Raw genomic sequence first — 16619 nt, 5'->3', positions numbered from 1 at the left:
AATTTTGGCCCAGTAAAGAGACCCCTGTCAGTAAATAGGTCCTGAAGGGCATCTAGAGAAGGGCAACAAAGCTGCTGAAGGGTCTGGAGAACAAGTCTTATAAGGAGCAGCTGAGGGAATTGGGATTGTTTAGCTTGGAGAAAAGGAGGCTGAAGGGAGACCTTATCACTGTCTACAACTGCCTGAAAGGTCGTAGAGAGGTGGGTGCTGGTCTCTCCTCCCAAGTGAGAGCAATAGGGCAAGAGGGAATGGCCTGAAGTTGCACTGGGGAGGTTCAGATTGGTCATAAGGAAAAACTTCTTCACTAAAAGGATTATTTGGCACTGGAACAGGCTGCCCAGGAAGGTGACTCAATCACCATCCCTGGCTGAAGTGCTTAGGGATCTGGTTTCGTAATGGAAGGGGACGTTTGGGCTTAATCCACCCTAGCGATTTTATGATGCAGGTCATCGATAAAGATATTGAACAGGACTGGGCCCAGCACTGAGCCCTGGGTGAGGGAAGGGTTAAAGATGCCTCTCGGAGCATCACTGCCCGCAGGGCTGGGTACCGCTGACTACAACTCCCAGCCTGCACCGCGGCCACTGCAATCCGCGCACCCGCCTCTGACTACAACTCCCAGCCTGCACCGCGCCCGCCCCGCTAGAGCCGCGCCGCGCTATTGGCTGTCCCGTGCCCCCCGCCAATGGGACGCGGTGACGCTCCCGGAAGGGGCGGGCGCTGTGCCCGGCTGCAGCCCCGGGCGGCATGGGGGGCAGCGAGAGCAGCCCCGGCGGCAGGAGGGTGTCCTTCGGGCTCGACGAGAGGGAGCAAGTGCGGGTGCTGCGAGGCATCAGGGTGAGGCCGCACGGGGCGGGTGCGAGGGGAGGGAGAGGAGGAGGAGGAAAGAAGAGAAGGAGAGGGAGAGGAGGAGGAGAAGGAGAAGGAGAGGAGGAGAAGGAGAGGAGGAGAAGGAGAGGAGGAGAAGGAGAGGAGGAGGAGAAGGAGAGGAGGAGGAGAAGGAGAGGAGGAGGAGGAGGAGGAGGAGAAGGAGGAGGAGGAGGAGGAGGAGGAGGAGGAGGAGGAGAGAAGGATGTTGACCACCTGGATTTGAAGGACCATGGCATTGAAATGAGAAAACTGACAATACTTTTGCACTAGCCTGGAAACTAACAAATGGGGAGCTTTTGTTCCAAAATATATAAATAGGTTACTTGGTTAATTTCTTTCCTGTCTATGTATGTTACAGCTCACTGATGATCTAGTGAACCGAATGAAAGAATCTGTTCAAAGTAAAAGGGACCACGAGAGATCACCCCTTTCTTCCAATGGCACGGCTCCATCTTCACCAGCTGCAGAAGGGAAACCCAAGCCTCCTACAGGTACTATCAGTGCCTCTCAGGCCTGCTGACTGTTTTGACACACTTCTTGGTAGCGCAGCCACTGGATGTTATGTCATGTCTGCGTCTTTTCAAGGCTACCTTGTTGTGGGAGGAGCTCTTTGGTTACCCTGTAGCACTAATGTGTGTAGGTATCAGCATAATTGAATGCCTTGGATGTTATGGTCCTGTGACGTCCTCTTTATGTTTAACTGAAATGTAGCCATGTCACCTGGCAGCTGGAATACAGAGGTTCTAGTTCTGTTGCTGTGTGACCTTAAGTAAGACAAGTGGTTTTTCTAGAGCCTTTCCTTCTCCGTCTTTGGAATAACACCCTTCTCAGATACTTTAGTGAACTCAAATGGCTTTGTGAACGTTTTTAGGATTTCAAATGAATGTGCAATATGCAGGGCAGAAAATTTTTGTGGTATATTTCACTCCTGGCAAGTTGACTTGTCTCCTTTCCATGCACAGGGAGTCTGTTGTAAATGAGGGGGAGAATACTGCTTTTTGTTCTTTGAAAATAAGCTCATAGGAAGGAGTAGAGCAACTAAGCGTAGCTTGCCAAGTGAATGGTGTGAATTTGGTGTCTGAACTTATCTTTCTTTACAGGTCAGAAAACTATTTGTTTTTCCCTTGGTTCTCAAATTATACTTTGATACATTTTATTAATGTTTATTTAAGGCAACAAAATTGACATGGATTTAGGGAACCATATCTTTGCTTTTAAATATTTGTTTGCTGTTAGCCTACATCTGTCCTGAAAGTGGATTCAGACTTATGGATGGCCTTGCCTGTATCAAATAATTCCATCTCTGCTTGTGAGATCCCTTGTAATTACCGGAAAAAAAATAAGATAGGACATCAATGTGAAGACTTAATGAAGCTACAGGGAGGAAATGGAAAATAGGACTAAACCCATGCTTATATTTCAGTATAAACCAGGGGATTGAGGTGTTAACATCCTTACCTAGAAATTTCTGTAACGTGCCTTGTTCAGTGAAGACAATACTGTCAGTGTTTCTTTGTTTCATGAATTCAAACTCTTTCCATTGGATTTAAATTTTCTTGAGACTTTTCTAGGTGTGTTGCTTTTTTCTCTTGATGAGCTAACACAGACATATGAAATACTCCTCAACTAACTTGTGATGCGATAGATTGTGTTTCGTATTATAATTGTTACAGGTTTTCTTTTTTCTAGGAATCCAGCCACCAACGGCAAGTGACTCTAGTCAGAAGTCTTCTCCTGCAGAGCAGGAACTGTACAGGAGGTGAGGTGAAATTCTTGAAGACAGTAGTTTAGCACCTTTTGGTCTGTGTATATATGTAGATTTTGCTTCAGCCTGAGTGTGTATTTTAGTGCCTGAGAATCCCCTTTGAAGCTTTGTTCAGTTAAGGGCCATAAATACTATTTTTTTTTTTTTAGGGAAACCCCTCCCTTAGCCAAAAAGAGCAATCAGGGGAGCTGTGAGCAATTGGAGTGGTGTTTTGAGAAATGGGAGAACCAATGAGAACAAGTTGGTAACTACAGAAAACTTGTGTGATATGCATTGCAAGACTGGTAGAGCATAGCCTTGAGTACAGATGCCTTTTGTGGGACAGGTGAAGGAGTCTATATCTGATACATCCTGTAAGGATTTTGGAATCTCAAGTATGGTGATGGGTTTAATTCAGTTTATACCTAAAATAATCAGCTTCCATCTTATGTATCGGATTCCTTTCCTCCTCCTTTTCCTAGACTGGGTATAGTGCTTGTTAGCCAGTACAGAGCTGTAAGAATTTTTCATCCAAAGCTATTTTCATTTATTAAAACCGCAATGCCTGTGAAGATGGGGTAAGAGAGAGAAACAAGTGGCAGAAGACGACTGTCATCTTCTCTCTGTCAGAACTACAGCCAACTCGTAGTTCTCGGCATTGCAAGGCAGTGACAACTTCAGTTCTGAGTAACTTGTTAGCTTTCTGTTATAAAACCACTGGCCTGATCTGTCTGTGTGTCCTTAAAGGTGCTGTAAAGATCGGTCTTTTGCTTTTAACAATGAAATACCATCTCTGTGTGTGGTGTTATTTTTAGTATTACAACTGACTGGCTAAACCTGTTGAAACCAAACCCTCTTGCATCAATTGTACTGTCCTTGGAATGTCAGAGATGCAACCAAGGAAGTCTCTGGAAAGCCAGTTAACTTCCTTGGGGAGTATGGAATTGAAATTGCTGACAGTTTTCAGTGCTGAGCTGCTGAACTGCATCCCAAATACCTGATCTGGGAAAGGAGAGGTAGGGGCAGAAATACAGTGGAAAGATAAGCAGGGAAGACAAGAAAGGGAGAAGCAGCTTTGTGTGTGTGTGGCTCGGTTGTGGAACCAGAGCCAGAACCTGGATGGGCTGAAATGCACTCTGAGAAGGTTTGTGGATGACACCAAATCGAGGGAGTGGTCAGTGTGCTGTGAAGGGCAACATTGCTGCTTGGTGGGACCTCGCAAAGCCAGAGGCGTGAGAGAAGAGAGACTGAGGGAACTGCATTGGCTTAGCTGGGAGAAGGGGGAGATATCTAGCTGTTTGACTTCCTGAAACAGTAAAATAGAGATGGTACCAGACTGTTTTCAGAGGTACACATAGAAGGGACAAGAAGCAAGGGACACATAGCAGCAAGGAAATTTGCTTTTGAATTCCTGCTGGTAATGGAAGGGCTATGAGCAGGCTTTGTGTCAAAGACATCATGGATTTGTGTTTTGGCTGTCGGTAGGGGTAGTCTGTGCTAATCCATGACCTTGCTGCTGGAATTCTCCTGATCACATTCTCTCTGCCTTTGCTGCTCATGCAGGTATGAGAGAGAGCAGGCGTTGGTCCAAGAGGAGTTGCTCCGGCTGGCCAAAAGAGAAAGGGAAGCAGCCAACGAGGCCTTGAATGCTGCCCTTCAGCGGGAAAGGAACAATGCTAATGAAGAGAGGCAGAGAGCGGCCCAGTTGGTAAGTAGCAAAATTCCAGTATGTTTCCATGCAGGACAGGCTAAAAGGTCCTTGCTTGAGGGGAATTAATTATATGTCATTTGTGTGACAAGCTTAGAAACTTTAATTTAGACTGGATTGTTCATTACCTCCCAACTCATCACTGACGTTTGGCTTATAGTGTAGTTGGCAAACCACCATGGGATGATGCTAAGGCCAGTCTTGCAGGGAAAGGCATAAGTAGTGACTGCTGGGGGCAGCTTTACCTGTGCAGGTCAGTGTGGTGTGTATATATGGGGCTGTTGTCTGAGGTAGAGGGAGCTCCTTTAAACTACCAAGTGTATGAAATGAATGTTTCAATGTATACAGGGTCAGGCTCTGCTGACCTGATCCATCCTGAATCTTTGCTCTTATATTTCTTGAGTATAATTGTGTAAACAGCTAAATGAATAAACAGTAATAATGGTTTCTGTTATTTGAGTCTTATACGATGCTGGTACTAGAAGAACTGTTATAAAATTATCGAGTGTTTTAACATTTTGAAGAAGGCTTAATTTTGAATTCTAGGGATTAGGAAGAATGAACTTTTGCATGTGCCTCTGATTCACAAACCAATCTGTCTTGCTCAGTAGGCAGACTTATTTTTGTGGACTTACTGCTGCAGCCTTTACTATTAGCTAGGCATTCCAGTGTTGCTGAGGTAACCAATTAGGTTATTGTCGTACCAGCCCCGAGAAGCACATTGATAAAGGCAGAAGCATAGTTGGGTGAGACTGAGTAGAGCAAAAGGCTTATGACAACTCCAGTCTACTCTAGTGACATTGATGCTTAATACTAACGTGATAGGATTTTATACTGTGTTCTTTTAAATACTGACAGTGCCATGACAGTGGTGTACTGCCTGTAAGCAATGCAGAGCCTTACTGGAACTGCCACTTCTTCCTGCCCTGCAGTGGTTTGAGATGTTGGAGTGTGACAGCAAGGTGGGACTGTGCTTGGCACAGTGGGCTTGAACTTCATTTAGACTCTGATGTTGAAAGCTTATTGAGAGAACTGGACTAAGGGTAATTCTCCTTGCCTGATATGTACTGAAAGGATTGTTTAGGGAGATGACAGGCTTGTGTAATGACTGTCTTTATTGTGATTTTTCCATCCTACTGATCTGTTTCATGAGCTTGATTTAGAGTCCTTCTATGAGCATGTTTTTCTGTATGTTGAACGCCAACAGCCATGGCTTATCCGGACACATGACTTGGTTGTGGAACGTTTTGAGGTTAAAATATGATGGCACGTTTTGGGGGTCTGATTAAGTAACATTTATATAAGAATGACTGTACTGATTCAGACAGAAGGTCCTTGTAGCTATAGCCCATCTCTGGCAGTGAGCTGTAGCAGCTGCTTGCAGAGAGCCTAAAACCAGAGCCCATACATAGCAGTATTTCCCACCCGCGTAGCCTCACAACTTCTGCTGTTCTGGGATATAGAGGCTTCTTTGACAAGAGGTGTTTTCACCTTGGTGGTTAAGTCCTTGCTGAAATTCTTTCATGAATCCATTGATTTGTGCTTTTGGACTCAACGATAACATTTACATGTGGTTGGGTTGGTAGGTTTCCGAGACGGCTGTCCTGAATGAGTGTAAAGAAGGCACCTCTAAAATGAGCTGGGACCTGACCTCTAACATACAAAATCTGTTGTGCTGTATGAATTAGCTTTTAATCCTGCAGTATTACATACCGGGATATTGCATACTTGATGCTCTGCAAAAATCTGATGAGGCTCTCCTTGTATAGCCCATAAAAGATAAACAGTGACTGTGGAGCGTTAGTCCAGAATATCATACAAGAGTGAGAAACAGTTACATTTCATTGCTTTTTAAACATCTCTTGAACAGTCATAAATTTAAGATCCTTAAAAATGTAAAAGTGCAACCTGTCCTTGCAAAGATGAGGTCAAAGCTGCTGTCTATCAGCATTTTGGTGCCTTCATAAGCAGCACCTGGTTTTGCCAGCCTTTTAAATTATTAGGATCCCTATGAGACTTAATTTATTTCACCTATAGTTTCCTTTTGGGCATGGTTACCTTATTGTACTGTATCTGACTCAAATCATATTTGCCCTTTGTCTTCCAGTATTTATTTCTTAATTTACTTGGAACAGGGCTTGAGTGTTTCTAGCTCCCTCTTCTGCTTCTTAGCCCTAGCATATGAGGCAAATAATGGGGTGGTGAGCTGCCCTTTCATCTCTTCTGTGTCAGTCTTCTCTACCAGGTAGATGATAGTAGAACTATAGGTACCTGGTGGTAGTCCAAGTGCAAATAGACTGGAAATGACCTGCTTACTTTTAGAAGGTAACAACTTTCAGGGTTTTTGTTGTTGTGGCAACTAGTAAGGAAGCCAGAGAAAACTGAGGCAGTTTCCATGAAAGAAATAACAAATAAATAATTTGCTTCTAGCAGCACTTAATTTAGTAAAAATTGAAAATCATGCTGTGTATAATCCAAGGCTTGCTGTATTTAATTTTTTAAATATTTGCAGTAAGATCTTGAGCTGCCCTGGCCCTTAACATTTCAATAGCTTGGCGATTAGCAGCTTTCTCTTATACAGTTGTGTTCTGTAGAGCTTACTACTTGTAGACCATAAATACAGATATGATAGCTGTATTTTGAAATGATATCATTTTGGTTATACTGAACGTTGCTTGTCATTTAATCTATTCTTTACAATTTTCATTCACTTTTATTGGCAGTATTGCTGTGAAGCACTTATATCTTATTATACAGTGCACATTGCTGAAGAGATGGTGGGCTACAACTAACCGTTGATAAGGAGCTTGCTGTCAGCTTCTGGGGCCACTTCATCATGTGTAGGGTAGGGTGCAGATTAAAACTGATTATTATTTGAGTGTTCTGTTCGTTTTTTCCCCTTGAAGTGGTGCATTGGTTACAAGAGGGATTTAGAGTTAAGTACTGGGGTCCCTTTTTTTTCCATGACTTTGAACAAGGTACTTACCTTCTAGATACCTTAGATTTTGAGTAAAACTCCTTAAAGTTTTAGTTTAAGACGCTAAGCAGGTCTGTAAGGAGAAACACTGCAGCATTCACTTGCCTCTTTGAGTGGATATGGCTTTTGATTAACCATATGGGACTGGCTTAAATGGAAATAGTCTGCTGAGCTGCTGCAGAAGAACTCTCAGCAGTTTGTATTAGAGAGAAAATGTTTTGTTTGTTTGTACAGCACCACAGGATCGTGATGCTGACTGGACTTCTGAATAATTCATGGGTACTTACATATGCTGTGGGTACTTAAATACAACAAGGATTATATGTGCAGTGCTTCACGCAGGGCCTAGGGTGTTTAACTAAGGCTTGTAGCATGCCTTAAATCTCATGAAAAATCCAAGAATTAGCGCAGCTATCTTTAAATCCTTTTTTTTTCCTAGCATGAGGAACTTCCAAAGTTGTCATAGTCAAGTTATTTAATTGCTTCACTGTCTTGTGAATAGTCTCACCTTTCCCCTAGACCAGGAATCTTTCCTTTTTCATCTCCAATTAATCAAAACCTCTCCTCAACTTCTCAGTTCTTTGTAGCTTTCTTTTCTTTTGTTGATGAGAAGGAGAAAAAAGTTTGATAGCAAAGCTGCTCTTTTTTCTCTTTTTGGCTTTTGTAATCTCCCGAGGCTGTGTAGCATATGCATCATGAGCCTCCGGGAGCCGCTGACTCCCTGCCTGATGGTTTTCACTGAAACCTTTGTAAGAAATCGATGTGGAATGGGGATGGAGAAAAGCAGAAGCTGAGGGAGGGGGGGAAATAAACGCGATTAAGCGAAGACATCTCATTACTACTCTAGAAAGGGAGGATTATAACTTATAAAATAGGAGGATCTCATTTAGGGGCCATGTGTGCCTGTGTTATCAGGACAGAGGGAGAGCAAATAGAATAAATGAAATTAATACTTTGAAAAGAAGCATTACCCGGATTTCAGAATTGAACTAATATGATTTGTGCAAAGCCCTGAAGTTCTTATCTCCCCATTTAATACCCCTAGGATAATGGCTTTGTCAGAGTTATTGACCAAAAGTCGTCGTCCTCCTTCCTACTTTGAAAGAATGAATTCAGAAATGGGATGATGGTAGGACAAACTTTGCACCGTGATTAGCTTTTCCAGACAAGACGAGTGGACACTGGTTGCTACATGAAAACAGATTGGATGCAGGATTCCTAAATTGCTGCAAAGTGTTTCTGCAGGTGTTGCTGATGAATGGCTTACTATTCCCAGTGGGATTGGTCGTGCCCTGCTCACTGCCTTGCTGGATGGTACCTTTGCTTTCTGGTGGCCCCAGCATTGCACTGTTGTGGTTGGTGTGGCCTGGAATATAAGCATGGCAGGAAGTACAAGGATTTAGGGTTTGTCTGTGGTTTGTCAGTAGCTGACTGTAATTGGTCAGAGGCTGTCAGATTCTTTCAGATGACTTCTTGCCCAGAAATAATCTCTTTGCTTTCCAGAGCCTCTCATCTCCTCTTGTTGATTCAGGAGGGAAGAGTTGAAGGAAGAATGCATGACTGGGACTGCTTTGATCAGGGCTGTGGGTTTTGGTATTTGTGTTGTCTTGTGAATATAGGATTCTGAAGTCTTGGGCTTTGCCTGTGGCATACTTTGGAGGCTTCTGCCCTTGGTTTAGTGTATATCAGTTCGCTGACACTTCAACTGATATGTTTTCTTCTCCATTTTGAAGAATGTGGTAAAATTGCTGTAAGTAGCATAAACATCCCATTTCTAGACTGGTACAATGGAGGAGGATTTTGGTGGTAGTAGGGGATTGATCAGGTGGAGTAGTGTTTTCTTTTTGGCCCTGTAGAGATAGAGGAATGATCCAATTGGCTCATTCATGGGAAGTTTTCTTTAGGTTTCTGGTCACTGAAGCTTCAAGTCATCGGTGCTTACCCTTCCTGCTGTGAATTGCCCACTATTGTTGAGCAGCACCAGCTGTAGATGCAGCTGAGCTGGTACTGAAGATGGTTTTGGAAATGGTGCTCAACATGAATTAGTTTAGTTAAGGCTTTAATTTACTTTGTGGTAAGCTGGGGATCAGCTTCATCCTGGCTGATTAACCATAAGTAAGCATCTCTAGATTAGACTGGGTTTTTCTTGTGTGTAATCTTATATCATTGTGATGATCTGGAGTGACTGGCTGAGGTCCAGCAGTAGCACAGCATTTGTTGAAACCGTGGCAGCATGGGGCCATCAATGAAGCCAGACTGCTGGTTTTGAAGTCAGACCTCGCTTGTCAAAACTTTTAGCTTTTCCTCCTTATTTATTTGAGTTGATGTAACGAAAGGTATTGTCTCTGTGAGCTTTGTTTTATGGCTTGGATGCTGCTCACAGTGCCAGTTTTGTTGGTCGGATTTGCTCTACAGCTAAAATGTAGCACACTGACCTAAAATCCTTCTCTTTCTAAAGTTGCAAGCCTCTGTGTAGGAAATAGTCTGGCTCTGAGTGAACACTTCGCTAATGCAAATCTTGGGTTTTAGTGTTTAGTGGTTCTTTAATTTCCCTAAATGTTTCTTGATTGAAGTTTTTTTTGTGGGTGAAAGAGAAAACATTTATTTGAATCCAAGTACGGAGGCTTGTTTTAAATAATAGTGCAAAATGAAGAAAAAGCCTGTCCTGTTATTTTTCTCCCAAGTTTGATTTTCATCACTGTTGCCATGATTAGCAACGAGTATCTACATGCATTTATTAAAGGAATTGCCACCTTTTCCTTCAGCTTAGTTTTATGTTTTCTTTAGATAATGACTAGTTACTAGAACACGAATTTCTGCACGTGGTGTAGATACCATCAGCTGTGGGAAGACTAACTCCTATGGTCTGGCTGTTTGCAGAGCCTTCATGTTCTGTGTGTCAAACGCTTGGGTACATACCTGTAGTTCATGCAACCCAGCTCTGCCCAGGTGAGCAGGAGTGGCATCTTTGGCTAGAATTTGCAGTGCAGTTGTTGATTGCTTTCACTAATTGAATAAAATTGCTTTTTAAATGTGATAATACAAATGGAAAGATGTGTTTTTTGGTTTAAGCGTTAATGATTTATTGCAAAATGTTGCAAGCTATTGATAAGGGCATTTAAATTGCTAGGCTGAGTAGCTTCTGACCTTGTTCTTTCCTATCCCTCTCATTCCTGCTCTCTGAGCTAAGAGGTACTTTTCTGGTGTTGCCTTTGAAGAAAAAGTATTGATGTGCAGAATCTTTAAAGTTAGTGGTCTGTTATGCTATAGTCTTTGGCCAGAACATCCTTGCATTTCCCCTGCAGTTGGGTTCCTCTTTGGCTGCCGCCTTCTACTATAGAAGTGGGTGCATTTCTGCAGTGAAAGAATACTTTTTATCAAACCATTTAAAGGATCCCTATAGAAAGTAATCTTGCAGTATTAAATGGTGGACTTCGGAAATGCTTACATTAAATTTAATCTTGGTGTGGTGAGGATCTCCAGCAAACTGATAGCTTCTAGGCTCTGGAGCATCAATGCAGTCTAAATTTAACTAAAGCAATTTTGGAGAATATGTATCACAGTGAACCCAGAAAGCAAAGCCCAAACCAAACAAAAAAACCCCCTCTTCTCTCTCCATCTTCTCTTGAGGAATTCAAAGGTGTTATCTGCCTAAGGGTAAGATGCTGCATGTGTACTCCTTATTTTCCCTGCTACTGCTGCCATGATTTGTCAGACACCTAATGTCATTTTTTTTTTAACAACTTCCAGTTTCTGGAGCTACTCTTTTATCTCCTGACTCTAAAGGTTAATTTGTGTTTGGAGAGTTTTTGCAGATTTCAGCTTCTGATGGTCGTTTGAGCTTTTCATTTTTGTAGTCACTTGGGCAGAGGGACCTTATCTCAAGCTTGGCCTCTTCTTAAATCCTACAGCTGCAACAAATTAAAGTTGTCTGTGGTGCTGCCTACTTCCTATGTCTTGCCTGCAATTCTCCTGTATCCATAGTTCATACTTTTTTTTTGTCTATCACGTTCGCAGAAAGGGTCATTGGGCACTGGCAGAGGCTGCCCAGGGAGGGGGTTGATTCACCTTCCCTGGAGGGGTTTAAGGCACGGGTGGACGAGGTGCTAAGGGGCATGGGTTAGTGTTTGATAGAAATGGTTGGACTTGATGATCCGGTGGGTCTCTTCCAACCTGGTTATTCTATGATTCTATGTTCTCTGCAGGAACTTCTTCCAGATTAATGTTTTCTGATTCAGGGTTACTGTAAAGCCATTCCATCATTTAAGATGCAAAAAGATAAGATTAGCTTTCCTTTTCCCCTATCTATAACTGAAAAATAGTCAATTCATCAAGAAATATGAAAGTAATATATTGATATTTTTCCATAAATGGTCCAGCAAAGGTAGCACTGCATTTTTTTTTTTTCACTGCCAAACTACTATGAAGTAGTAGAATTCTGTTCTAATTTTGCAGCTGATTTTGAGGGTGTAAGCAACAGATTTGATAATATGTCGGGGTGTTTCAATAGGCTTTCCTTTCCTATGAGACAGTATTAGTCAAATGTGGTATGAGATTGTCATAGGTTGCAATAGGTTTATAAGAATGTAGCTCCCACTAGCCTGGTTAAACTTTATTTTTGGATTATGAGTTTGCTTGTCTGTGTTTTTTGAGTATTTGGGGTATTACGTGTATCTAACTCAGTATTTGGTGATAGCTTTCCAATATTCTGTGTAGTCTAGCTAAAAATAGCAGTGTTTGAATCTTGAGTCAATGATCCTTGATTGCTGAAAATTTTCTTGATGTTTCTGACTGGGAACTCTTACTTTAAAAGACAGCAAGATTATAAATGTAAAGGGCTAATATAACAGCTAGGAAATAAGTTTGCAGAGTGAAACACTTTGATTGCTCTCGCTCTCTCAAGATGATGATGATGTGAGGTAGGTGACCTGCTACTGCGTGGCCTTTGTCATATTCCCTTAAATGCCATGAAGAACTAGCTTTGGTCCTTTTGCCACCTTTTCCTGGAGCCTTAACACGTACGTCGTGATGTGATCCTCATTGCCAGCAGAAGCGTGGTAAGGAAGATACCCAAGACGGGCAGAGTGTTCTGTACTAGGTGGTGTGAGACAAATGAGGCAAGGTTCTTTCTGGGTCTCAGTAAGAAAGGCTGACAAATGGCTTAGTAAAATAGCTGTTATAATAAGGAAGAATAGAAAGAGGACTAGAGATAGCAAGTAAATCTTGCGTCCCCTCAGGTGCTGGGAGCCCAGATTTCATGCAGCATTGGACAGACCATGGATGGATTTTCCCATGCCATGCTGTGCAGATGGAGTGGTTCTTCGTCCTTTGTCATTTAAGCAATTATATTCTTACAAGAAAACAACTCTGTTCATAAAGGATGTTCATATGAAAACATCTTGCTGCTCTTTTAGAAAAAGGGGGGGCCAGTACCGAGGGGCAGGTGCCTGCAGGCTTCTCAGCTATAACGCTGATGAATCTGTGCAGCACAAGAAAGGCCTGAAAGCCATGTTGTTCATGTGCAACATACAGGTTAACCGTTCTACACATCACCATCTCCTCAATGCACAGTGGTCTCCCAGTCAGGATCACTGCATTCCACCCCTTCATCTGCATACAGTTTACCTTTTTCCAAGACAGGTAAGTTACAGACTGTATTATCAAGCTGTTCAGCTAATAGAACGTTTTCCTCACAGGCTGGAACGTTATCAGTAGGATAACACCCAACAGTGCACAGCACAGATCAGCATGGGGATTTCTAGTGACTTCCCATAGAGCTGCTGCTCACGGTAACACAGATAACAAATACCAGGCCCAACAGAGCAGAAGTGTCCTGTTCAAGAACACGTGCCCTCAAATACAGTGTATTCCACAAGTCTCCCAATACAAATAACTTTGTTGGATCATACTAGAACATGAGGCTGAGTGCATGGTATGATGGGAGAAATCAAAACAAGCACTGATGCTATTTCTTTATTTCTCACCTTACACAAAAGTTAAGGTAGCTGATAAGAGTAAATTTCAGAGAGGCTTTTCCCCATTTGTTTATGCCCTCTGCTCCAGTTGGCTGTCCTCAAACCGCTTCTATTTGCTCATGAAGCTTAGTTTCATTATTGTTTGCTTCCCTCTCCCTCCCTCTTTTTCTCTGTCTTTTTACTTCCCCAAAACCGCAGGACAGTTTGTTCCTGCTGCCTCTCCTTGTTGGTGGTGTTATCAGGCACGTGTATAGCGGGTGAGATTGCAAACGCCACTGTTCTCCGGGATTCTAAGCATCAGACAATGTTTTACACAGCGTCCCATTCTCTAGCTGGCTGGTTGGACATGATGTTGGTACCTTATCTTCACGCTGACACACACTGGACATTAATAGAAATACATTGCTGAAGCACATGTGTGGAATTTCAAGCAGCCTTTCTAGCTGTGCTTTAGATAGTCTATTGTGTGCTTAACCTCTTGGAAGAGGTTTTGATGAGAAAGGCATAATGTTAACTCTTGGGCAGCTGGGTGGAGTCAGAGTTTCTTATTACTGTCAGCATAATATCTTCCTAATTGCATGCTGCTTATGTATTTTGGAGTTTCAGCAGTTTTAAACCTAGCTTTCCATGAGCAATATTCCTCCTTCCTAATGCAAATTTTTGAGGGAAGAAATAGTGATGGCATTGCATGTGGGGAGGAGGTAGGAAATACATGCCGCAGAAGGAAGCGAGTCGCCAGCACCCCTGTTTAGATTTATCTAAAGTCTGTCCCTGTATTTTTTTTTTGTCTCTATGATTGCCTTACATCAGCTGAAAAAATGACCTGGATCCAACTGCTGCTATTTGCCAGGAATTCCTTCTACTTTTGGAGCACATCAGAATTTTTATTGTTTCCTTTGTACTATATATGTATACTTTCTCAGCTTGTTTATGACTATCTGCAATTATCTATATTATTTATGAGTACTGAGTAAAACATGATGGAAATTAGCTTCCTAAAAGGGACTGTACTAAGGGAAAGGAAATGAGCTGATGACTCCGTCTTTGATTTTTAGGCAATGAAAATAGAACACCTGCATACTTATGAGGGAGGGAGGGAATTAAAGAGTTATCTGGCTTGCTTTTTCTTGTCTGCATGTTACATTGGGAGTTTAGAGCGTTTTTAGCCCTGGAGACTTTGTGATAATGGGCAAACTTGAAGGATGATGCAGTAGGAGTCAAGAGTAAAAATTGATCAAACAGACAGATAGAGCAGGGCTATGTATAATTACTGTCCAAAAGAAAAAAGCTCCATAGTTTAATACTTACTTGAATAGTACATTAGATTGAGGATACATTTGTTAAATAACCAGTGCTCTTCCAATTAGGACTGAGAGCTTGCCACGTATATTCACTGGATCTTCAGCCTAATGCTTTTGCCATGGAAAAAATGGTTGTCTGGCAGATGACTTCAGACTTCTTTTTTCTAAACACATAGGCTTGTATCTTTTCTTTCTCCTTTTCCTTTCTTTCCAGCCTCTGAGTAGAATAGATTTGGTCTCAGTATTCATCTTGCTGAAGCTGTAATTGGCACTGCTGAGCTGGAAATGTGACTCCCCTCTGCAGCTTCCAAACTTCCAGTACAGAAATGGTTCCTTAAAAAAGCTGTTCTCTTCCCAGCTGAGGACATGGGCAATTCATCATTTTAGTATTTTCATATTATATGCTCTCCTAGTTTAACAGCTAAATGTAGAAATGGGGGGATTGGGAGTAAAGGTATGTTTAAAAAAAACCCAAAAACCAACAAACACCGCCCCAAAAGCCCACCACAAAACAAAGCAGCACCCCCAAAAAACCCAAAACCAAGGAAAAAACCCTAAAGCAACAGCAACAAAAACTTATATCAGGGCAAATAAACTTGCATATTTCTTAAATCCTCTTCTCTAATTTTTCAAGGTGAAAGAATTTTGTTTCGAGTGCAAAACGTGGAAAAGTGTGAGAGCTTTAAACTGCACAGCAAACTAAAATTTTAAAGAAAACTACTGTCAGTCCAGCCTGTAGTTTTCTGTTACATAAAATTTTGCCACCCCCCCCCAGCCAGGGTGCCTTTTCCTGTTCAAGGGTCAGCATTTTGCAGTGTGATTTTTGAGATTTGCGCTACTGAAAGTTATCATAGAGTTCTATTGCAAGAAAGCCTCCTTGCTTGTGATTTCCCGTTAGGTGACAGCCTGGAACGAGAGGTGGTTCCCTGGTCAAGTAAGAATTTGACACGGTTCCTTTACTGGTGACAGAAGTAGGATGCATCAACACCTTTTCCCATCTGATAGCTGTTTGGATGCCAGCTTTCAGGTCTCCTTGCCCTCATTCCAGATTGTAATGAAGGTCTAAATGCAATCTTGAAACTGTTGCCAGCCACTTGCATTTTCTTTTCTTTAGAACAATTTAGAAGTAGCTCATAGAATTTTCTTTTCTTTAGAACAGGTTAGAAGTAGCTCATTGAATTTTATGCATCTGGGGTAAAAAGTTAGAGTTTTCATTGAGGTAGTCTAGATAGAGTATCAGTTCGTACCCAAACAAAGTGGGGACCATTAGCTGTGCTCCTGCACCAATAATGTCGTTTTTACCATAGCAGGTTTATTTTCTAAGGTTAATAAGGAATGTGTTAAGGCACCTGGAGGGAAAAGGGCTCTAATGATCTTAACTGCCACTCTCCTCTGTATATATGGGACTAGTGTGGTTGATAAATACTTCACTGCCTCAGGCCTTGGATGTGTGGGCTGCTCCCTTAGGCAGTTCAAGGGTTACCATGGATGCTCTTCAGATGGGACTGAAGCGGCTAAACAGAAGAGATTTTCTCCAGCACAGTCTCAGTAACATGAATTCTAACCCCTCTTAATTTCACTACTTCTCTGTCAAGTGTGTTGGTGGGCAGGTAACGGTAGGTGACAGATTTTTTTGACTACGTGCACATGCAAGCATAGGCACACAGGTTTAGAAGTTACATCTCCTTTCTGCAGAAGAAATATCTCTTATTGGGCATTCTTAATGTGCGGTAAAAATCTGTATCTTTGTAAGAATGAATAATAAAATTCCAAGTAACTGGACTAATTTCATACTGTTGCTCACTGGCCAGCAGATGTTGCTGTTGAGCTTGGTTAGGCTTCACTGTACAGTTGAGCAAGTCATTTGCCTATTTTAAGACCGATGATGCAGGCTGATTTGGAACTAAGTTTCCTGCTTGATAATTCATGTCATCTACTGATAAGTCAATTTACTGTCCAGAGACTTAAGGTGCAGCTTGTGCGTGCGTGTGTGCAAATAAATAAATTATATTAGAATCTCTATTTTTAACCCGTGCGTTATTTT

The 16619-nt window shown here is 42.1% G+C and overlaps 1 protein-coding gene across 2 annotated transcripts in view; it reads left to right on the top strand.

Moving 5' to 3' along the window:
• The first annotated feature begins 717 nt into the window (after window positions 1-717).
• Window positions 718-16619, top strand: part of CHCHD6 (coiled-coil-helix-coiled-coil-helix domain containing 6) — a 110604-nt gene continuing 94702 nt past the window's right edge. The window contains exons 1-4 of one of the 2 annotated variants that reach the window (XM_069865725.1): window positions 718-837; window positions 1229-1361; window positions 2560-2629; window positions 4178-4322. In XM_069865725.1, coding sequence (XP_069721826.1) covers window positions 748-837; window positions 1229-1361; window positions 2560-2629; window positions 4178-4322 — 438 coding nt within the window. In that variant the 5' untranslated portion in view covers window positions 718-747. The remainder of the gene's footprint in view (window positions 838-1228; window positions 1362-2559; window positions 2630-4177; window positions 4323-16619) is intronic. The other variant, XM_069865724.1, reaches the window with a different exon arrangement.

This window comes from Phaenicophaeus curvirostris, chromosome 11 (genome assembly GCF_032191515.1).
Source record: "Phaenicophaeus curvirostris isolate KB17595 chromosome 11, BPBGC_Pcur_1.0, whole genome shotgun sequence".
Lineage (NCBI taxonomy): Eukaryota > Metazoa > Chordata > Aves > Cuculiformes > Cuculidae > Phaenicophaeus > Phaenicophaeus curvirostris.
Note: the sequence above shows the minus strand (reverse complement) of the source record. Positions and strands in the feature narration are given on the sequence as shown.